The 24969-nt window shown below is 43.3% G+C and overlaps 1 protein-coding gene across 1 annotated transcript in view; it reads right to left on the reverse strand.

Annotated features, from left to right (window-relative positions):
• RSPO2 (R-spondin 2) overlaps nt 1–10737 on the reverse strand; it is a 141761-nt gene extending 131024 nt beyond the window's left edge. The window contains exon 1 of the mRNA XM_081110936.1: nt 10471–10737. Within this exon, the coding sequence (XP_080967062.1) occupies nt 10471–10564 (94 nt within the window). The 5' untranslated portion in view covers nt 10565–10737. The remainder of the gene's footprint in view (nt 1–10470) is intronic.
• Nucleotides 10738–24969: the final 14232 nt, after the last annotated feature.

Genomic DNA, 24969 nt, shown 5'->3' on the forward strand with positions numbered 1-24969 from the left:
TTCTTCTATAAGCCTGACCCTGAAACACGCATGCACACTCACTTCCAAAGAAAGTGAATTTCTAACATATCATCAAGAAGCAAAGTGTCAAAATTAGCATGAACTGTAACCAAGTATTCTCCCACCTACAAGAACTGCCCAGAGGACATAAGTCAAACACTAGGTCTGCCTTCATTTAACTCAGATTTATGGATGGTAACCTGGGTGCCCCAGGTGCAGTCCTTCTCCATCCACTGGGCTGCCAGGTGTTTCTCATTCGAATAGAGAGTCTTCAAAGACCAATCATGGCAGTAGAAGAGCTGAGAAAACAAATCCCTGTGTTACCCCCAAAGGTCTACTTCTGTGGGGGTGACAGACATAGGATGTGTCACTTGGTGATAGGGATATTAACCCCACTCTGATTCCACTTAACTGGAACCTGGTCTTGAAACTGAAGCAGTGTGATAGACTAAACATGCAAGTTGAGGATGATATAGCACAAATTACTCAACATTAGAAACCAGCTTTGCCTACAGCATGGAAGGTGAATAACATGGGACAAGAGAGTTTTTTAATCCTACATCAGACTTTCATTACTTGAGGGGAGAGAAAACTTTGAAATAAAAATAAACTTTGGATTTTTCAAATAAAATCAGACAATTTCCACCATTCTCAAAGGGCTGAATCATTGAAAGAAATGGGTTTCTCCATTAACATTAAAGAATTTGGCAAACAATTTATTGGGAAGTATCAATTTGAACTTGTTTGGGCAACCCCGAATATTACCAGTTGCTTAATTTTTAGGCATGCCATTTATGGAAAACATCCTTAAAAAACAACCAACCAAACAAAAAACCCTAATGTTTTCCAAGTGGCTGTAGAAGCTGGAATCCATCCCCAGGCTAATGCAATTCCTAGCTTCAATATCTGCCTTCCAGATATTAAAACTGAGAGGTTGGTTACATTTGCCTTTTGATGGAAAGGTCTTGTATAAAGGAGATTAGGGACCAAACCCAGAAATGCTCAGACTGAAAGCTCTCTTTATGGTTCCTCTTCCCCTCCCTCTCTGTGAGGATGTTAAGACGATGATGGCATCAATCTTAGTGGAGAAAGCAGAGCAGGCTTGCCACCAGAACCTACAGGGGAAAGCAAAGCAAACACAAATCCTACAGAAAGTCAGAGAACAAAGCACAAGGAAAAGAATGCAGAGTGTGCCCTCTATCGGTCTGAGCGCTCTCATTGTGGAGTGGCTGTTTGGCAAGTCGTATCCAGCAATAGGTGAGAGGCTAAGGCCTTCACTGTGGAAAAATTCCAAATGTGCTGACCCAGCAGCAAGGATCCAGCAGAAGCCCATTTGGCCAGAACTGAAGAGGGGTTAGCCTGGTTCTGTCCAGTCTGTGAACTGGCAGCATGAAACATACAAGTCACACCAGTGCCGGCACCATCTGGCATCAGCTGGAAGATTGCAACAGCGATTGCTAAAACTATATCATTGCTTTGTAAATGTGATAAAAATTAGACCATATGAAAAGTTTTAAGCCCCTTATGCTGTCTATTTATTTTGTACTTTCATAACCTTTTTAGGGAAATGGAGAGGAGACTTTAACAACTATTGTCTTGGAGTAAGGAGTATTAGCCAAGTAGGTATTTACTAAAATAAATCTTGAGATGGTGCTCCCAATGTGTCCTCGTATTGTAAAGTATACTCATGGCGAGTGGCTAGAAACCGACACACAGAACATGAACTTGGAGAACAAATTTCTGTATCAGTGTGAAGCAGCCAGTTGGCATCATGCTAATTAAGAAGGTTACCTCCTATTTCTTTAATCATTGCTTCTTAACGTGTTGAAGGAAAGATGAACTGTGGGCCACTTTGATAATTCAGCAAATGCTCTAGATCCTCTCTCTATATATACTCACCCCCCCAAAAAACAAAAAAGCTTTTCCTTCTAATTATAGGAGACACAAAAACACTGTCCCCACCTCTGGAGTCCCCAGTGAAGAAACCTTACTCAAAACAAATGTTCCAACCAAGCCTAACTCTGTTTTATAAGTGTGCTTAATATCCTCCAGTGGGTGATGAAAATGAAAAGGTTCTGAGTAAACTGTAAGGCTTTCCCAACAACTATATAAGGGGGGTAGCTACCTATAATTAGTTTCTAGGCTTTAGAGTAAATGTAAGAAATATTTAATAACTTTCCTCTAATCCTGATTGGTTATCTGATTGTATCCTGATGGCTAACGTATGTGTATACATAAAATACGTATATACACACACATGCATGAGTGTGCACCCACAGACACACACACATTTGTTCTGGCTATGGGAATACAGAAATAAAAGAGGTTCCTATAGTTCATATACAAGATTGATTTTTTAAAAAATAATAAATTTAGCCATATTAATATGCAAATTTTACCAGATCACACTTCACCCCCTTGGCCCTCCGTTACTTAATATCAGTTGTGTTATTAGCATAATTATGAGTTGTAGTTAGTTCTAAGGCTGAATAATAGTCTGTGGACCAAAGAACTTTAAATGGGTACAAAGGTGATTTCTTTCCTTTTTTTAAATGAATATTTATGTTGAAAGTGTACAAGAAAAGCCAGGCAATTCAGGAGGGTTGAATTCTAGTTCTATTTCTTTTCAATGTAACTGTTAGTTTTTATAAAATCACATTTATTTCAGTGAGCAGTTCATCTTTCTAATAAGTCAACCCAGTCTCAACTCTTTCAAAGGTAGTGAATTATCAGTGCTCTCCTGAAAGTCACAATACAAGAAACTACATAGGCTACTCACACCTACAAAAGAACTTGTTCTAAAATGGGGGCACACACACACACACACACCTGTGCCTCTCACAGGTATCTCTACATAGCTAGATTTACACTAAGTCATAAACATAAGGACACAGACTGAATGTTCTCCTGCACGAACTGATCTATGTTATTGACATGATTACCTTTAAAAAGATAAATACCACTTCCTTTTATTTTCCCCTAAGTCATCGGTTCTCAACCTGTGGGTCGCGACCTCTTTGGTGGTCCAACAACCCTTTCACAGGGGTCGCCTAAGACCATCCTGCGTATCGGATATTTACATTATGATTCGTAACAGTAGCAACATTACAGTTATGAAGTAGCAACGAAAATAATTTTATGGTTGGGTTACAACATGAGGAACTGTATTTCAAGGGCCAGAAGGTTGAGAACCACTGCCCTAAGTGCTTATTCATATAGACAAACTATTTTGGAGCAAAAAAAAAAAAAAAAAAAAATCCCTTATTGACTCTTTCTCTAAAAGAAGTGTTTTTAAAATATAGGTTACCCACACACACAGAGTTTACCCTACCCTGCCCCAAACTCACCTGTCATTTGAGATACTGTATCATTCAAATTATAAACAAATGTGTAGGTAAAAGACTCCATAACAGAAGCCACAAGCATGAGTCTATAGGAGCTAGTGTGGGGCTGTAGAGGACAGAACACTGGGGACATCACTTACTCACAGGGTCATCAGAGTCAGAGCAACTCAACCACATGTAACCCACAGGCACTAACATTCTGTGAAATCCTGAAGATTATGAAGAGAGGACTACAAGATGAGGACTGGGCTGGGGATGCTTTTATACATCAGTGTTGTTTTGTTTGTCTTTCAACTCTAAAGAAGAATATAGTAAACAGTGAGTGTATACTCATTGTCTAATCATTCATTCAAAGTGCAACTATGTCCAAAGACCTTTGACTTAAAAAATTTCTCATGAAGTCACCAAAATCATTTTAATGGGAAATAAACAAAACCTCATAGTCAATGACTTTTTGTTCAGCCACAACTTGTGGAGGAAGCATTCTTTAGACTTCGTTTAGGGGAGTATCAAGATGAATATGCTGAAGTTCTGCCAAAGAGGAACCTAAAATATAGTAATAAGATTTATGGCAAAATAACCAGACTAGAAGTGAAAATAAGAGTTATTTAAGAGCAGCACCAAAAGTTAAGAAAACAGGAAAATTCCAGGAAGGCTTCGCAGAGGCAGTGACGTTTTAGCCAGGGACTACCACATGTTCAACAACATGAGAACACATAGCGTGGTTGGAAATGAAGTAATCTGGTATTGCTTAAGCGTATAGTACTTTCAGGGTGGTGGAAGGTTGGAAACAGGCTGCGGTCAGATGATGGGGAACCCTGAATGCAATGTTAAAAAGGCAGCTGATATGGAGACCTGGAAGGTTTGAGGTTTATTAGAAGAGAAGTCACATGATCATGGATGAGGAAAAGTCAGTGTGGCAGCCATCACTGTAAAGGATGAAGTGAGGAAGAAGTGGATGCTGGGAGATGAGAGTCAGTGAGGGTCTGAGCTACAAAATACCTTTGGGAATGGAAAGGAAAGGGTGGATATGAACAGAATTTCTGAGGTAGACTCACTAGGACTGAATGAACCAATAAAAGAGGAAATAGGAAAGTCAAATCCTACAGTGTGGCTTCCAGCCTTGACACATAGAAACCCCATGAATAAAAATAAGAACACAGGCAGAGGAACACATTTGGGAGAGGGCATAAAAAAAATAAAAAGAAGTTATCAAGTTTGAGTGTGCATGAAATGGAAAACATACCCATACAGGAAGGTGCATGGGATATCTATCCATATAGGAAGGTGCATAGGTTATCTATCCATATAGGAAGGTGCATGGACTATCTATCCATATAGGAAGGTGCATAGGTTATCTATCCATATAGGAAGGTGCATGGACTATCTATCCATATGACAGTAGTTGGGAAGTCAGAGGGTAATATATTCTGAAGCTCAAAAAAAATCATTTATTCTAAAAAGAAAAAAAGTTGGGACTTGAGTTGAAGGGCTCTATGTGTAAATAACAATTCAAGATATAGGGATGGGTGCAATCTCCAAGGGAAGAATAAAGAAAGAGTAGTCTGTGCCTATTCCAAATGAGGGACATAAGAGAAGTGGGCAGAATGTGGAGGCAAAACTAGAACATGGAGCCACTAGCCAAAGAAAGAGACTTTTCTGGATAGGAATGATTAGATATCTCCCGAGGAACAAGTAACAGGACTGCAATCATGTTGGTGGAGTTGGCAATGAGGTGAGTACTGGGTATGGATGACATTAAACACACACACACACACACACACACACACAAAACCCACAAAAAAAACAACAACACACTTTCCTGAAATGAAATGAATGAAAGAGGACTGTTAAGCAAAGGAAAAGAGAAGTGGAAAAAAAAGGGGGGGAAGATTGGAAAAATCCCTGGGGAAGGAGATGAAGAATTTTAGAATTAGGGGGCAGCAGCATGCTTGAAAAGAAAGTGAGTGATACAGAAAGTCCTAGAAGAGAGAAGAATATGGGTTGGCCTTGGAAAAACTGGAAATGCTCTATCCTTTCTTACTCATTCCCTCTCCTCCTCCTCCTCCCCATCCCTTGTCTCCTGTCCTGTTCTGTCAACCTGGATGAGAGAAAGATGGAAGGAAAACAAGAACTCAGAAAGATAAGTGAAAATCCTTTTTAGTTGCAAAAACCCATTCCCTTATAGTCATACCATCCCACCCCTCTTCTTGACACACACACACATATACCTGTAGGCTTATATACATGCCCTATCATATAGTTAGGTCTGTAATATATGCACTTGAATATTAATTTCACCCTCCATATGTATTCTAGCTAAAATATGAAAATTTACAAACATGGTTATGTAACACTATATTTACCTAAGGGTGAGTCCTTGATTGCTGCAAATCCTGAGGGAAAATAATGAATATCATGATAATTTTAAAAAAAAGGAATGTTTAAAACTTTATCTTCATATGAGAGCTTATCATCTCCTTTCAGCAGAGTGGTGATCAAGTGATATATCAAAAGATGTCTGTCACCTATTTCCTGGCCTTGGGAGGGGTGAGAATACTTATTTCCGGGGGGAGGGAGGAGGATGGATTAAGAGGCAGCCGTTTGGGAGGAAAGAAGTTAAAAGTAAAAAGTAGCCTGGACAATCCATAAACTGGCCAGTTAGTCTCTGACTAGATCAAGAGGTGGTTTTGTATTAAGGAATTAGAAGTGTCATTTCCAACTTGTGATTTCTGCAAATATTGGATTCCACCCAAGCTGGATATTAAAAGCAGATACAGAAAGCCAGGATTAAATGGAGGCCTGGGAGAGCGTCACCTATTCTGAATCACTTCCAAAATTTCAGTAGCTAACTAAGGTGTTGGTTGGGGCATGGCGCCTTTCTGACCCCCGTGCACTGCTAAGGCACTAGCTGGAAAACCCCAGAATCATGGGGGAAGAAAAAGCAGCCCATTAACCAAAGAAAAGAAAGAACGTGTTTATGTTGCAAAGTTAAACATCGCATCAGCTTTTCTGAAATATCTGGAACTTAAAGGAAGTAAGCATACAAAATGTATTTCGAAGCTTTTTTGTTTAAGTGCAGGTTAATATGTTCCATGTGCCATTTCATATTTTGAAAGAATACTGTGAGGAATAAGCTATCACTCAAAGTATGTGTAAAAGCAAATATCTCCAAATTTCTTCATTCCATTTGTAAAGATGCAAATTAGTCTAGCCCTCTAAGGTGTAAGAGAAAACATTTGTTTTTTACCAACCTCAGTTGCTAGAAACACACCACACAGTTTGTGATCAATACTTCAGTTTCACGGAAGAAGCCAATTCTAATCTTAGGAAAATGAGATGCTCCCACACTTCAGTATGGAAAAGGCTACGGCAGGAAGGACTTGTTACACTGCGCCCCTTACCATCAGACCACCAGGAACACCAATTACAGGTTTGGGGGCCTTGCTGCTTTTAAAGAATTTTATCAAGAAGTTCTCATAAAACCCTGGTTAAAATCTGACTGAGCATTTAAACAGAATGAGAGATATAAATATAAGTCACTATGTACCAGGCTCAAGAAATCCCAGGGGCCTATAATAAAGTTATGATGTGTCTATCCACCTCTCAGTAATTCAGCCTGAAATGTGGCTTACAACCACTACAAAAAAAGAAAACGAATCAAATAAGCCAGTTTACCATACAAATAAAATCATGAGTGGTCCAAAGACAGAAGCAGGCAGGAGGGGTTAACAGTAGCTAATAATGACTATGCATTTGAATGGGAGGTGGGTAAGGGGGGCCAATGAGGTATGACTGTTAACATATAGACAGCACAGGAGTTGTCAATCAGCTTTTCAAAACGTTGACACGTGTCTCCCCTCAAGATATTCTCAGTATTGTGTTCGTGCCTAATTCATTTTCAAAATTATTGCTGCTGGGCCCTATTAGTGTTTATCAAATGCACTTTTATTTTAGAAATGTTTCTAACTAAAGGGGAAGAAAGATTACTCGGGGTTGCGTATGATGGTCTCCCCCAGAAAAAGGTTTGTCCAAAAGGGGGGAAGGTCAGCATTCTATTCTCTAAATCCTCTGGCTATATTTTGAAATAAAACATAGAGTTAAACGATATATTTGCTCTCTATTCCAGACTGGATGCAATTGATTTTAACTGACTAAATTATCTGATCTCTGCCAAGAATTTTATTTCATTAAGAAAATGATATTATAGCGCATCTGAGATCATAGAGCAGACTAAACATAATGCCAAAGAAGCTCTGAGAATGCTCCACAGTGAAGGGCTGATTATTTGCAGATGGGATATGAAAAAAAAAAAAAGTATCAGATCCCAGGCATTAGCCTAACCAATCCTGGTATCACTACTGCCTACATGGCAGCACAAAGCCAAGAACAGAACTGATCTTCTGAACCACAACACCTTCTTTTTTTAAGGTACTAATCACTTTTCTTCCTGGAAAGTAATATTTAACTGCCACTATTCAAAAACACAGGGAAAGGGGGAAATGTTGGTACCACAATGGGCTCTAGCATGTCAGCTGTCACTGCGGACATGATTTGGCCTGTAGTCAGGCACTCACCAAGGAACTCATTTAAATCCATCTCCTTGGGGGAAGCCAATTGTTTGGTATGCGCAACAATTGGTGTAGGATCAATCAGTGGACATGAGATCAATTAAAACCAGCTTAAGTTTGTGAAGAGGAACAATTCACACAACCTGAGTTAGATCTCTATTCATTCCAAGACTCTCACAATGCAATCCTTAAGCTTCCTTGCAAAGCAGAATAGCTACTATCACCCTACACTGTCTAGCCAGCCCTTTAAGTAGTTCCACTTTTAATTAAAAACACAGTACCCCCTTTGTTGGCACAGATAGTGTGGTCACTTTTAAGGACCGCAGTTATTTTAGCCAGAAACTTGGGGTTTGGGAAGGGACATCTGTTAAGAAATAAGAGGTGGGGGAGGGGAGGGAAGTACACTTTGATAGAATTTTATTTTTCTTTACAACCCTCCCAATTTACATGTACTTGAAAGCATTTGAATTTTATGAAATTGAAAAGTTGGTTTGGCAAAAGTTACCACTGCAGACTTTAGGACCGGGTTGCTAAATGTCAGCACTTGGGGGGTGTGGAGGGTATGAGATTTTGCTAAAGCGGCTTTGAAATAAATAGGCTTTGCCTCGATACCTAAGAAGGCAGAGCAGGACTTAGAGATGGCACGGGAGAGAAGCATGCAGTATCGCTTCTGGCCGCAGGAGTGCTGTAATGTCACTCTCCACGTTAAACTCTACAGACACAATGCGCCGGATTCTTCCCAGCTCAACCGCAACCGGGCAGACTGTGTGGATCAGAAAGACATCCCTGAATTAGCAAGTCCGCTAATCAGCAAGAACTTGGCGGAGGGTTTTCTGATATTTCTGTATTTCTCAAACTCTAAGCACTTGACTTTTTCGACCCAGTAGACTGCAACTTCTGCTTCTAAGAGGGGGGAAGTAGGGGAAGCCTCTCCAAACACTGTCGACCACAGTGTAATCAAAAATTGCCAACTCAACCAAATAATACCTCGAAAGAAAACACTGGGGCAGAGAAAGGAGCCAGTGGGAGGGGCGGAGAAGAGGGAGACAGGACTTTTCCAAGACTAATATCAATATCAAACTCTCATGGCTTCTGGGAGACATTTCTCCCTAGTATTTTTATACAGAAAAGTCTCTAAAAATAAGCATTTCCAAATGTCAGAGAGGAGAGAGAAAGAGCAAGAGAGAGAGAGGAGTCTCCTTGTAACCCACAGGTTTGCAGCGTCCGCTGGAGCGCAGGCTGGGGAGGCTGCACGCCACGGGTTATCTCCGGCTCTGCCCTCGGCGGGGCCAGCCTCCAGCCCCGCGGGTAGGTGCGAACAGCTTAACGACTTCCTAAAGAAACTGTGAAAAAATTAGGGTGCGAAAAGCTCGCTCCAAAATCTGGATGCAGGACTGGAGATTCCATAAAACGAGTTATAAACAAATCACATCACAGGTCGAGCGAGACGTTTACAGCCCAGAGGAATCAAGATCTGTTGACCTCAAGGCAACTCCTAACCGCGCCAAAGTTCAAATTGCTTAGATGGCTGTGAAGGGCGGCTGCGCACCTCCCAGGAGCGGGCAGTGCAAGGTGTAGGAGGGTTGGGAAAGGGGGGTGCGGGGGGGGGGGTGCGTTAAATCCCGCAGAAGACTTTACTGCGCTTAGCAGCTCTTCCTCTAAACGCAGCGGGATTAGCTACAGCCACAGCGGGGCTGCGAGGCAGCGCTTGGCGCTCTAACTCTGCAGGAGGGCTCGCGCTCTGAAGCCTTTCTGGAGGCTTCCACTCGCCTACTCCGCAGCTCACACAAGTGATGGAGAGGGAGGGAGCGGTTGAAAAGCCGCAAGTGAATTTCATGGAGACCAGAAACCTCTCTCAGAAATAGCTGCTTCGTGGAGAGAAGTAAAGGGAGAGGGCAAAGCCCGGCCTGTCCCCAAAACATCACGGGACTGGCGAGCGCTCCCCCAGAAAACCTGCTCGCCAGCCCCTGCTCAAGGCAGACAGCTCCGTGCAGCAGCTCATGCAGCCTGAGGCTCCAGAAAAAGCCATCAGTGCTGCCCTTTTCCTGGAAATGCAGGTCCTCCGCCTCGGCTTGTGCCCTCCGAGCCGCTCTCCCGCGCCCTCGGTTACACGCGCGCACACGCGCCGTTCGGCCGTGCCCAGAGCGACCTGGGGCCACGATTTGGGGCGCACGTGCGCGGGGGAAGGTAGGGCTGCAGGGGAGACGGTCAAACGGACTAAAAGGAAAAGGAGACAGAGAAGAACAAGGAACCTGGGGGCCAAATAAGAAATGAGACCAAAGGAGAGAGAGGAATTCGGAGGAGACGCGCGGCGGCGAACCTGGGCAGGACCACTCCATGGAGCCCCGAGCACCCCACGGAAGCCGGGCTCCCCGCACGAGGCGCCCGGGTCGGCCACACCTTCCGAGGAAGGGAAGACAGCTTCGCGCAGGGCTCCGCGCCCGGAGCGTGGGGAGCAGTGGTGTGCCCTGCAGTGGGGGGCACGGTCCTGCTCCCCGGAGCCCAGGGACACGGGAGGGAGGGAGGGCCACGCACCTCGGGGGGAAAGCACCCACCTCGCTTACTGCGCCTCCATCGGCTGCCCTGGCAGTGGCTGTAATCCATGCAGTTCAGGATGATGAGGGCAAAGGAGAAGAGGCGAAACTGCATCTGGGCGGCCGGGCGGGGGAGAGGCGCCTCTCAGAGTCGGGGAACTGGAGGGCTCATCGGAGGAGAGGAGCCGGCGCTGCCCGCTGCTGGGAGGACGCGGAGGGAGAGTCGCCAGGAGCCCGAGGACAGCGCTGGTCAGTCCCGCGCGGCCGGCATCTCCCCGCCTTGACCCTGAGACCAGGAGGAGAGACGGGCTGGGTGGGGGGTGGAGAGCCCCCGGGAGGCAGCCGCCTCTGCGCGCGTCCCAACTTCAGGAGGGGCGGGCGCGGGGAGCGAGCTCCTGGCCAAGCACTGGCCGCGGAGCAGCTTCACCCGAGCGCACCCGCCTCTGACCGGGGGCCGGAGGTGATTACAATCAGTAAATTAGCCACCTCCGCGGCGCTGGAGGCCCCGACCCGGGGAAAGGGCGCGTGCGGCTCTCCAGGCAAAGGCCAGCGCCCCCACGGCACAGAGGGCGCGGGGCTCGGGGAGCGCTTTCCGGCCCCTGGGTCCCAGGGTGGGACCCTCAGGCGCCGCGGTCGCGGGGGTCGCCCGCCGTGGGCACTTACGTCTCGGGCGGTGCGGGTGCCTAGGCGCGGCGCCCCATCCCGGGCTCGGAAGCCAGCCGCCCCGCTAGCACGTGGGCCGGGGGAAAGTTAGCCGGGACCGGCCGGGAGCGCCTGGCAGCTCGGGATCCCGGCCGCCGCCGCGGGTTCCCAAGGCGCGGAGGGTCCTCCGGGCGGGCGGCGCCCGGCAGGAGCGCGGCGGGTGCTGCGTCCCCGCCGGGACTGCGATCCTCGGACGAGGGGCGCGCCCGCTCTCACTCCCTGGGTCCCTGTCCAATGGGGCGGCTTCCCGAGCTCTCTCCGCAGCTACTTCACAGCTCAGGTTTCTCCCTTTCTAAGCGGAGACGACACGCTCGCGGGCGGCCGAAGGGATGTGGCGAGCGCACTTTCCGACGGAGATGCAGCCGGCAGTGGCTCAGGATGCTTCTATAAGTAGGTGGTGCTGTGGTCCACGGCATCTAAGCCAGAGCTGCCTAGGAGTTCCTGGGTCCTAAAGCCAGAAAGTCTCGGGTTTCCCTGAGGTCCTAAAGCGCGCTGACAGCCTCCAGCCAGCCTAACCCCAAGCGAGCCCCCTCCGGGCTTTCCTGGAGTGGGTAGCAGGGGTGGGGGCGCCCCCTGACCTTGCTAGGCTGGGGAGCCCAGCGGGCTTCACCCCCAAGGCGTCCTCTCGGGCACTCCGCGGGCGGTCCCAACCTCAGCGCCGTCCCTCCTGAAGGAGGATCTGAGCGACTGAAGGCTTCTATGCTGCCGCTTCTGATGAGAGGAGAAAAAACACTTGAGCGGCATTCCCAAAGATGCCACACCTGGGCCACTTTTAATTGACGTTTTGGATTGATTATGGGAGCGTTTTGTACCATTTTAATTTTCTTTTCCATGCCTTCAGTTTCAGATGTTCAGAAGTTGGAGACTTGAGTCAATCGTATCGTAACAATAAGACTACTGTATTAGAATAGTCATGTTTATTAACTACTGCATTATTGCCTATCTATAACCATTTCTACCAACATCACTATTGCATAGCCAGACTTGGGTTCTAAGAATTCCCTTTATGCTCGTCTGAGTTGCCTAAATCTGCGTTGCGATCACTGGTTCCATTTCCTAGATAAGGAAAGTCGGCCCCTGAGACTGGCCCATAGGCCTCAGAGTTGACAAACACATTGCAGAAACAGAGGATCTGTTTCTCTCCTCCCAGAGTGTTTGATTTTTATCACAGAATTTGGAAGCGATTGGAAACAGTTCAGCTTAGGGAGTGGGTGACACAAACATAATGACTTGATGTTGCAGTGAATAGCCCTCCATCATAAATACCACTTCCCCCCACTCACATACATGCACACACCAAATTCATGGCACTTCTAAAGCAGTTAAACCCAGGGAAGAATACAGTCTTCTCCTGATAAGCCCTCTGTCTGCATATACAGCTTTAATAACCAAGAACAGTGGTTATCAGCGTCTTTTCAAATCTTTCAGAGCAAAACTAAGCACAAGACCCAGTAGATCTAGCTCTCCCACTAACCAGCAGGGTCACTTCGGGCATTTCTCTGGCTCTCAGCTTCTTGGCAATATTTTTAGGAAATTAGACCAAGAACTCTTCCATCTCTGTTATGTTCTGGCTTACAATCAACGGTCTATTTGCATCAAGAAGTTGGCTATGGAGTCTAACCAGTGTGAGGACAAACCATTGACGGGTTTTCAATGTAGAAAAGTAAGTCAGCCACTGCCCTCCTTAAATGTACAGCCCACTTTCCACCTTCTGTCTTCAAAGATTACTTCCATAATTTTAATCATTTGGCTTTCCCAGTTGGCATTTTTTAAAACCAGAGATACTTTTCAATTTAGTGAACTCCCAGATCCGTTTTGGAAAGGAGAATTTTCACAGCACTGCTTCTGTTGGAGATTGGTTAATGCTCTTAATAAGATAAGGATGGGCTCTGGGAGAAAAGATGATGCCTAATTCCTTTCTTCTTGTGCTTCCTCCTGGTCTGTCTCTGCTTTTTAAAGGATACCACTGATCCTCAAATATCTGTCACACTTAGTTCTTGAAGTACTTAATCTCTTTGGGCCTAGTCTGTTGATAATGCAGATTTTTTTTTTCTTTTTGCCATTCACTGAATATTTTTCCTGATTTCAAGACTCCAGGAAAGATCTCACTTCTAAAAAATACAACTCTAGTGGACCCTAAATTATTAACTTTAATTCTGTATTTCTGTTTCCTTTCATTTCTAAACCCTGAATGTGTTGTTGAGGCCGAGTTCATAGTTTCTCCATCTTGGAGGCTCAAGAGACTTTTTCTTCAAACTGAGTTTAGATGGCGGTTTCATTAAACTGGCTTTGTAAATAGACATGTGCCTGGTGTCTGTTTACAGAGGAGCATACAGATGAGGTGGACTTCATAACACTCATGGGTGATAGAGATAATTAACTGAGGGCAGGGATGGGGGATGATGTTACAGATGTGAGGCAACTTGTGTACTTTACTTTTTAGACTTGTAATTCATTCATACAGCTAAAACTCAATCTCTAATAAAGGACATAGGGGGGAAAGGTTCTGCCTCAGCCAGCCAGTTCTCCTCAGAAACAACCAATTATCCATGATTACCTTCCAGGTTTTGAGTATACTTCTAGAGATATGTTGTGTTTATCAGGAAAATGTGTGTGCGTGCATACACACAGTCATGTGTTGCTTAACAACAAGGATGCATTCTGGGAAATGAGTCCTTCCTTAGGTGATCTCATTGTCCTACAAACATCAACTAGAATACTGTATTCACTAATATGCACCTCAATTTTTTATGCATCTGAGTTCATTCAATGTCAGTTCATAAAGGACTTTCCTGTTCCACATATTATTTCATTGTCCAGTTGTATTTAGCCAGCTCCCTACTGATGGATATTTAGATGGAATTCATTCTTTTTTCTGTTGTAAGCAAAGCTTCAACTAACCTTTGCACGGGTCATTTTATCTTTTCACTATAAACTCCTAAAAGTAGAAAAGTTGGATCAAACAGTTGAATGTGTGTGTGTGTATACATGTATATGTATGTATTTTTAAAATTACCTTCCACAGAGTTTCTATCAAATTACTGTGTATGAAAGTGTCTGTCTCCCTACAAACCAACCAACATGTTTTGGTCCTTGATACTCCTAGGCAAAAAAAAAAAAAAATGGTATCTCAGTAGTTTAAATTTTTATTTCTTTCCTTCTAAATAAATTAATGTGTCTTTAATATACTTAAGTAAGTTATATTTCCTTTTCCATAAACTCTCCATGATGTTGGTGACCTCTTTTTATATGTTGTCATTAATTTTTGTTTTGTAGAATACACATACATCTATATATATAAAAACTAATATGCAAATAGACCAAACAGCGAAACAACTGAACAACTGGTCGCTATGACATGTGCTGACCACCAGGGGGTGTATGGAACATGGCAGGTGTTGGCAGCAGGCAGCAGAGCACGGAAAATGGAGGGCGACGGCTGCAGTGGGTTGGTGGAGTGGGTGAGCAGGGGTGCCAGACCAAGGCGGGGCACCAGTCACTGTATTCAGGGCAAGCCTCTGGTGGTTACTGAAAATTCTTTGCTCTCACACTGCGGTCCCACCAGGCCACTCACACCGGCTGCTAGCGCTGGCTCCGCTCACACCCACTGCTGACGCCAGAGCCACTGCTGGCACCCGCTGCCGGTGCCCAGCGCCAGCCCTAATCGCTCAGCACCATCAGCGGGTGTGAGTGGTGGCTGCTGGCCCCAATTGCCCCTGAGGACTGCTCCACGTCCCCCTGCTCCTGAGGGGCGATCAGCAGCCACTACTCGCACCTGCTGAAGGCACCGGCCCACTCACACTTGCTGCTGGCAGCAGGCAGCAGCAGGAATGGGGCTGCCAGCAGACGCGGGGGGGGGGGGGGGGGGCGTGGTGGTGGGGGGGGCCAGATGGCACAGAGGATGGGCCAAGATTCACCCCTGTGCCCACCGCAGCCTTGCAGCCCACAGTGCCTTTTAAGGTGCACGAATTCATGCATTGGGCCCTAGTAGAAATATATTATCTTTTGAAATTTGAATTTCATATGTTTTTCCGAATTTATCTCACTTGCCTCTTAACCCTGCTTTTGATGTATATCACTATGTTGAAAATTATAAAATATTTTTATGTAGTTAAATTTGTCAGCCTTATCTTGTATAGCTTCTATGTTTGTGTAATACTTATAAAAGCTCTTTCCCATGCCAGTCTTCCTAAATTTTCATTTGGCAATTTCCACATACTTTTTTTAATGTTAAAAACTATAAGATATTAGTGATTTTATGGCTGTATGACATGGCTATGTTAGAACGGATTTAACATTTTCTGAATCTTTCCTAAACATTTTTGTTCACAGATTGGTTGTCTTTGGCTCTGACTCTCATTTTCATTAGCTAATTGATTTAGAATTCTCTTATCTTTTATGTTATCAGATATTCATATTCTCTGATTTAAAGTTTCCCACATTCTTATTCATTGTTGAAATTTGTTGATACTGTACTCACTCTTCTGGTCTAGAATTTATTCACTAATTACTTTGGAATAAATTACATCATTTTTTGCCATTGTATCATATTGATAGTATAATTTTTTTTTTCTGTTAAATATAAGCTGAATGTCCATTTTGTTGGTTGCATGTAATAGCCTATGTTCATTTGTCATATTTTGTATGAAATAATTAAATTCATTAACAGGAAAGATCTTCAACAAGGTCACTGACCAGTCCTTATCCAGGCCAATTTGTTGCTTTTAAAAGCCACACCATAATCACTTATTTAACATTTGAAAAATGTGTAAATATTTGACTCCTCCAAATGTTAATACTGTGCTCTGACACTCGAGAACTGGTCTGCGGGTGATGTGATAAGGCCCGTTTCTCATCTGCTCTCCATCCTCATGGACGAGGTCCAGGAGGCCCCCCTCAAAGGAAGTCCCACTCTGACCAGCTCATAAGAGAAATCTCAAGATTTGACCTCAAGTTTTCAAATTACTTCCTTTCTTTAATCTTGTGTGTTCTAAACTCTTTTGAACTACAGTAACATGTGTCATTTCCATTCTTTTTTGTGGGAGGAAGTGTTACTACACCCAGTTAATAACAAGAGCTACATAAAGATTCTCAGCCATTTTAAGAACAGACTCAGTTTTCATTAATGCGAAGAGAATATCTCTTTTCGCTGCAATACTGAGATGAACAATGGAATAGGGAAACCCTAAGAGCAGGAACTACCTTCCCAGAACTTTTTTCAGTACTAGTATCCAAAATAGATATGCTTCTACTAAGCCATCGGTTTGTCTTTAACTTATGGTTATAATGAATTGCATTATTGAACAAAACAAATTCGTGGCAAATGTACAAGACAGATAGGCTTTTTACTGGTCTCATTTCTTGCTGCATTTTATGCTTCTATTCTTATTTCCCTTTTGCTATGTTTTACTCGCCTATTTTTAATGTATTCTAATTTGCAATATTATATGCATATTTATAAGCCACTTTAACTTTGGAACAATATACAACATTCAAAAAATAATAATGCAGACATTACATTCATAACGATACAAAAGTATAAACACAGCTCAGAGAATCAGCCAGAGGGTTCTTCTAGTTGCTGAGTGTGTCTATTCTTTCCAGAACTGAGGACATAACCATAGTGTGAAGTTGGTGATCCACTAGCCCCACTGGGAAATGGACCCAAGCCAAAAGTCCACTAATTACCTAGTCTTCATCAGCCCCTTCTTTTGCCATTCTGAATGTCAGAAATTAATAGTGGTTCTCCAAAGTCTGGTTATTTCCCCTCCCCCCAAACACTGTCATCTGAGTAAAGGGCCCCAGGTCCTGTTGGGGAAGGCCAGGAGAAATTCACAGTGAGGGTCCTTGCTAAAGAGGCCTGACCTCCTCTTCAAGGAGCTCCGGGATGTGAACTGGCTCAAGCCTGGGATTAGTTAAGGGCTGTGACTCTCCAGTGTGGTGACTCAAGTTACATTTCCATAAGTCAAACTTTTCTGTTACACAAATAAAGTAAGACTTTAGTAGGCTGCCCCTCTATTTCAGTTCTAGGGGGAACGTAAGTTATAAATATCAGTGACAATTATGTAGCACAGTTCTAAATAGGCAGCATTGCTTGTATATTTGGTACCCTTCGCCTGTGTCACACTGTAGTTTTTATGATGCTTTCAGATGGTAGAAATGAGTCAACATTGGAAAGTTAAGATTGGAACTATATCAGAGTCCAAATGGACCAAGATGATAATATTTTGAGGAAATCAGAAGCACCCACACCATCTATCTCAAGAGAGAGAGAGAAAGATCATGAGAAGTTGATCCATGTCACATCAAGAAATATAGGTTTGCCCTAGCTCATTTGGCTCAAAGGCTAGAGCAACGGCCTGTAGACTGAAGGGCCCCAGGTTCAATTCCAGTCAAGGGCATATGCCTGGGTTGTGGGCTCGGTCCCCAGTAGGGGGCAGCCGATCCATAATTTTCTCTCAACGTTGATGTTTCTATTTACGTCTTCTCCCTTCCTCTCTCTGAAGTCAATAAAAATATTTTTTTAAAAAGGAAAGAAATACAGGTTTGCTTATCCCATTCCAAACACTATCCACACACAGAGGACAACGGAAGAACGAGGCAGGAAACTGGGAGAGTGGACGACAGAAACCAGGGACCAGGAATGATGGAGCACAGACCAGGGTTTTCAGAGAGAAGGCTTCCAGTTCCTAGGAATGGCCAGCTAAATTATTTGAAACAACTGTCCTGATGGAAACCACTAAAAATGCTGATTATAATAACATTTTTTCCAATAGCCACAAGCTGCTAGTAAGATAGTAAAGAATAACAGGCCAAACAAGAACTCAGGATGATAAGTGAGCACAAAAGCCACTTTATTCTGAGGCTGTTTGACCAACATAAAAATGTGAATTTTCATTTTTTTTCAGGGAAGGTTAAATAGTAGCTTTAGAGTCAGGGTGGCTCAGCAGTAAAGCCGCCTTCACCACACCTTGCATCCCAGACTTCATTACCTCGGTGGTCTAGAGACCCTCAGGCATTGAGTTGGAAAAAGCTGATCCTCTACCTCAGTGGTTCTCAACCTCGGCTGCACATTAGAATCACCTGGGAATCTTTTTAAAATCCTGATTTCTGGGCCTCGTCCTCCGGAAATTCTGTTTCTTTGTTACGAACGTTGTGGCCCCACCCCATAACAAAGAAACAGAATTTCCGGAGGATGAGGCCCAGAAATCAGGATTTTAAAAAGATTCCCAGGTGATTCTAATGTGCAGCCGAGGTTGAGAACCACTGCTCTACCTGTACTGATAGTGCCCACAGGTGCTGGCAGAAGCAAATTTAAAACCTGCCTGGGCTCAGTGGTTAAGTGTTGACCTCCGATCAAAGAGGCCACAGTTCAATTCCTGGTCAGGGCATATTCCTGGGTTGCAGGCTCAAGCCCCAGAATAGGGCATGCAGGAGGCACCTGATCAATGATCCTCTCTCATCATTGATATTTCTCTCTCTCTGATCAATAAAATATATATATTTTTTTAAAAACTGCCCAGAATAAAGTACCTTTATCCAGAAGTCATATTAGTTCTGTGAATAATTTTTCAACTATAATAAGCAGCACAAAATTTAAGATAACTAGACATATAGACACAAAACAGTCTTTGTGGACAAGAAGCAATAGACCATAGACCCTTGGTATAACCAGGCAAACTACAAAACAATTATACTTTAATGTGTTTAAAGAAATTTAAAAAAAAAACAAGCTTGACAATATCTTCAGGGGGTAGGATTGATAGTGAATGGAGATAGGGGGGAAAAGGCTAAGAACAATAAAGTTCTGGGGAGAAAAGAAAGGACTCTGCATCCATACATGCCTATAAAATGAATAACATCCACAACTGCATTATTTCCATTGAAACGCCCTCTTAAGCCCTTCCAACGTGGCCGGTATCTGCTGTTTCTGCATGTCTGTTTTCCATTCTCCCTTCCTCTCACACAGCAACTTTATTTCCACATGCAGTGTGTCCATTGACAAGGGAGCCTCACCTTCCTCCAGACTCCGAGAGTGGTAAGGTGACCGCAGCCTGGCCAGTGGAAACATTCCATTCCCCCAGTTACTGTAATTGATTCAGCAATGGACTGTTTCCCAAGAGAGACCAATAAAAGTAGAACGTTTGCTGGAACTCCCAAGAGAACTAAAATTGCTGAGATCACTAAACAGGTAAACTAGCAGGGTGGTGGCTCTCTTAAGTGCCGTGAGAAGGGAGCCTGCCTGTGACTAAAACCAACACCAAGAAAAGCAAAGCCAAGGAAGAGAAATAGATTCTTTGTTGATGTTGTTGTTAATCCTCACCTGAGGGTATTTTTTTTAAAAAGCTTTCTTATTTTATTTTTTTGTTAGTCCTCACCGGAGGTTATTAGAGAAAGTGGAAGGGAAGGGGAGAAACACAGAGAGAGAAACATGGATGTGAGAGAGATGCCTCGATTGGTTGCCTCCCAAGCGTGCCCCCGCCAGGGTGGGGATTGAGCCTGCCACTGAGATACGTGCCCTTGATCGGAACTGAAGCTGGCACCCTTCAAGCCGACGCTCTATCCACTGAGCCAAACTGGCTAGGGCTCACCTGAGGATATTTTCTCCATTGATTTCTTAGGGAAAGTGGAAGGGAGGGGGAGAGACACAGAGAGAGAAACATTGATGTGAGAGAGACAGTGACCCCCTGACCCCCTAACCTGGGGCTGGGGGTAGAGCCTGCAACCAAGATACCTGCCCTTGACTGGAATCAACCCAAGACCCCAAGAACCCAAGACCTTCTGCCCAGGGGCCAAAGCTCTAACCACTGAACCCAAACCAGCCAGGGTGAGAAATAGATTCTTTAAAAAAAAAAAAAAACTTTATTGTTGAAAGTATTACATACATATCCCCTTTTTTTCTCCCATTGACCCCATCCAGCCCACCACCACCCCGTGCCCCAGGCCTTCACCACCCCACTGTCCGTGTCCATGGTTATGCATATATGCATACAAGTTTTTTGATCACTTGAGAAACAGATTCTTAATGTCATCCTTTAAGTACCTAGGTTCTGAGCCTGACACTTTTCCATTTTATGAGGCAGTACATTCACTTTTTCTGCTTAAACCAGTTTGAACTGTGTTTCTGCAAACAAGAGAGTCCTGGTGTATAAGAACTGTAGTCAGTAGTGGGCCAGTCAACAAGAATAAACTATCTGAAAGAGGGAGAAAGGATCAGTAAAAGAAGGGGAACAGAAAGTTTAAGAGGAAATGATTAGAAAATTCAGCCAAAACCGGTTTGGCTCAGTGGATAGAGCGTCGGCCTGTGGACTGAAAGGTCCCAGGTTCGATTCCGGTCAAGGGCATGTACCTGGGTTGTGGGCACATCCCCAGTAGGAGATGTGCAGGAGGCAGCTGATCAATGTTTCTCTCTCATCGATGTTTCTAACTCTCTATCTCTCTCCCTTTCTCTCTGTAAAAAAATCAATAAAATATATTTAAAAAAAAAAGAAAATTCAGATAGAAGACTGACCTATTACCAACCAATCCTAAAAATAATCTCCTTCTACTGAACTTCCGCCTTATCAATTACCCTTTCCCAGAATTTAAAACATTTAACCTCCTATTGTGGCTAATTTTGTGCCTCTTTATCTCACCTACAAATCTGCATACCTTGAGGAGCAAGTAATCATAGGATTTCAGAGTTATCAAGTACCTGGGACACACTTCCATTTCAAAAATTGAGGTACAGAACATATATGTTTTACCTTGGTATCCTAGATATATTCAGGAAGCAATATTAATTGAAAGAATCAGTTAATGAAATGAAAAGAGAAAAGGAAATAGGAAATAAGAGAAATGAAGAAAAAGTGAGAGATTGTAAGAAAATAAAGATTATGTATTTTGGGAAAGGGTGAAGGAGAGAAATTGGAAGAGAGAAGGAAAGAATAAGAGCAGGTAGAAGAAATTAGGACTATTGAGCAACATGTGTGTGTGTCTCCAGTTGTGGGCTACATTATAATGTTTTTCTCTTATACTTTTTAAAAATATATATTTATTGATTTCAGAGAGGAAGGGAGAGAGACAGATAGAAACATCAATGATGAGAGAGAACCATTGATTGGCTGCCTCCTGCACACGCCCTACTGGGGATAGAACCCACAACTTGGGCCCTTGACCAGAATTGAACCCAGGACCCTTCAGTCCCCAGGCTGATGCTCTATCCACTGAGCAAAACCAACTCAGTAGATAGAGCTCTTTTAGACTTTTGACCCTTCCAAAATTCCTCTGCTTGTACAAATAATAACATTTATTTTTTAATATTGTAAGTGCACACCAAACACCAGAAGGAAGGCACTCTGTATGTGTTCTGGATGGCAGGGGGCATCCTGATTTCAATGGATGGAAGGAGACTGGAAACATCCTAGACCAGCTGTTCTCAACCTGTGGGTCGCGACCCCTTTGGGGGTTGAACGACCCTTTCACAGGGGTCACCTAAGACCATCGGAAAACACAAATATAATTACATAAATTACATATTGTTTTTGTGATTAATCACTATGCTTTAATTATGTTCAATTTGTAACAATGAAAATACATCCTGCATATCAAATATTTACATTATGATTCATAACAGTAGCAAAATTACAGTTATGAAGTAGCAACGAAAATAATTTTATGGTTGGGGGTCACCACAACATGAGGAACTGTATTAAAGGTTCGCGGCATTATAAAGGTTGAGAACCACTGCCCTAGACAGACTGGTGATGGGCTTATGGAAAGTTCTTCTTGATCATCATGGTAGATTGCATGTGGTTTTCAATTATTCCCTTCCCCTTTCCTTTAGGGTAATTATTCATCTTACTCATTGCCATGGAGCCTGCAGTGACTTCTGTGGAACAAACACACTTCCCTGCCCCATTGACATCAGCTATGGGTATGTGATTTACTTTGGTCAATAGCATTTTTGACCCATAACATTTAAGCAGAAGCTTTAAGAACCATAGCTAGTGTCTCTAGCTCTTTTTCTTTGGATGCAAAAATGGCATGATTCTAATAGGAGCTGCTCCTTTATCCTGGATCCTGGAATAAGAAGACATGTGCAATGGAACCACTGCTAACCCTCAGGCACCTTTGTTATTCCAAGTTATTGAGATGGAGGGGTCATTTGTTCCCAAAGCAGAGCTGACTTATGCATCATTAAATTGCCTTTGAAGCACGAACATCAGTTATTTTTTTAATGTATATTTATTGATTTCAGAGAAGAAGGGAGAAGGAGAGAGAAATTGAAACATCAATGAGAGAGAACCAGTGACCAACTGCCTCCTGCACGCCCCCTACTGGGGATCGAGCCTGCAACCTAGGCATGTGCCCTGACTGGGAATTGAACCATAGACTCTTGGTTCATAGGTCGATGCTCAACCATTGAGCCACATTGGCCAGGCAAACATCAATTATTTTTTAAAGTAAACTCCTGAGTTACTTTCTTTCCAGGGTTATATGCTCTGAGATAAAACTGATTCAGAAAAACAATACAATGTGTGAAATATAATTTTATCTACGTTTATAATTTTTTCTTTTTTATCTCTCAATACCTATGTAGGACCTGAAAAAGAACCACCAAAAATTGACCCATACTCGTTACTACTCATATAACTCACAGATTCACAATGCCCAAGAATGCAATAAAAGAGAATCTCCATAAATTCTCCCAGCAGAGACTTAGATTGCTTTGCTCTCATTGCAGGAAAAATAGACTTTACTTTTAAATGTTAAAAAAAAAAATTATAAGGCTGTCTGTGTGTATAGGGAAGACCACCCCTTTCCTCACCACTACCACCATAAAAATATTTACAGACTATAAATATCTTGGTTTCAGGACCTAACTGGTCATCTGATAGTTCAGTAATAGTCTCAGTGCAGAAAGAAAAATATGTTTCTTGGTTTTAGAGGAAGGAAAAGGAAAACAACTCCAATAGTTGCATTTTTTAATTCCAAGCTACAAAGGAAATGTTTTCTTTCATGAAAAACCAGTGAAGCAAGACTCGCCTGAATTTTTATATAAAGCTTCCCCACCCCACCCCCACCCCAAAAAAGCAATGGACTATAATAAGGTAACACCACCTCAGAAAAGGTGGGATTTTCACTTTTTTTTTTTTTTAAATATATTTTATTGATTTTTTTACAGAGAGGAAGGGAGAGAGATAGAGAGTTAGAAACATCGATGAGAGAGAAACATCGATCAGCTGCCTCCTGCACATCTCCCACTGGGGATATGCCCGCAACCCAGGTACATGCCCCTAACCGGAATCGAACCTGGGACCTTTCAGTCCACAGGCCGACGCTCTATCCACTGAGCCAAACCGGTTTCGGCGATTTTCACTTTATAAGGTGTAATAATGGGCAAGAGTACTGCCAGCAATCCAGTATATATGTGAGTATGTATATATAGCTTTAGCCAACCTGCTACCCAGCTCTCCTCAAAAAAAAAAAAAAAATGAAAATTACTTTTCCCCTATATCTAAAAAAGAAAATTTCATTTTCAATCTTTCTTTTCAAATCACGGGGGGGGGGGGGGGAGGGAAGAAAGTAGGAGCTAGAGGGAAAAAATAAGGGATGGCTTTTATAAGTCATTTGAGTTTCAGTTTCAGGGACATTTCTCTAGTTTTTTTTCCCCCCCAAAAGTCTAGATACACATAAAAAGTAATAAGAAAAATATGCTGTTCACTGCATCCTGAATCCTCATCTTTCAAACTGGACCTGTTTGCGCGTGTCAGTGGGAGCCTGCCAGCTGTCGGAGCTACGTCCCTGCTGGGAAGTCCTGGTGCGAGAAGATCGTGTTTCTCCTGGAAGCACCCATTGCAATTTGCTAATATTCTTAAGGTGAGAGGGCACATTCGACGGTATCCACCAGCTTGGTTTGGGAAGATGTTGACTGCTGGGTGTTCAGAAAGAGATTTTTTTTAGATTTCAAATGTTTTCTGTTTATTTGGTTTTTTTAAAAGAAATATTCATCCATCAAATGAGTGGGTTAGATTTCCTTTCCTGTTTGGGAAAGAATCCGTTCTTTTCCCCTTTTTAGTGGCAATTTATTATTGTTACAAGATTAATCACTGGCCATAAATCTCATGTATCTAAGGTACTTGGCCGGCTCTTTGCTGCATCACTGTAAAATAGTAAATCTAATATAACAGATTGTGTCATCCAGTGTATGCGTTTTTGAAAGTGGAAGCCAAATGTAAGTAAATTGAACTGGCTGACTTCTAAGAACCAGGGAGCTGTATGAGGTAGTTTGGATGGAGTGCAATCTCAGCCCACCTCCGTCCTGCTCTTCCACCTTTCAGAAACCAAGTTAATTGCCGGCCCTGACTGCCGAAAGGCTGGTCTTTCTTGACCACGAAGGGCCGTTATGCAGCCTGATGAAATGGAATTTGGAATCTTCCATGGCTTCTCCTCCATCTCTCTGTGCGCAGACAGTTGTATCAGCCTTGCCCTAAATGCAGCCACTTTGCAGGTATGCGTGTCCTCCGACCCTAACTGCTCCAATCAGATGCCAATCAGATTTCTCAGGGGATTTTTAGAAGAGGAGGAGGTATCCCCTTCTTCCTGTGTGCAAGTGCCCCCCCCCTTTTTTTTTTAACCAAAATGTGATGACATGGTGCAGAGGTCACAAACTCAACCAGGTCTTTGAGATCAAGCAAGTAACATAAAGGAGGTACGTGAGTAGGAGGAGAAGGTGGTGAACTACAGATTACATGTCCCATCCAGAGAGGTCAGTCGCTATTAGTTCTGGGCAAATTTTTCCCCATAAGCATTTGATCTACTAAAGCCAAATCTTTC

This window comes from Myotis nattereri (assembly GCF_964212035.1).
Source record: "Myotis nattereri genome assembly, chromosome: 17".
NCBI lineage: Eukaryota > Metazoa > Chordata > Mammalia > Chiroptera > Vespertilionidae > Myotis > Myotis nattereri.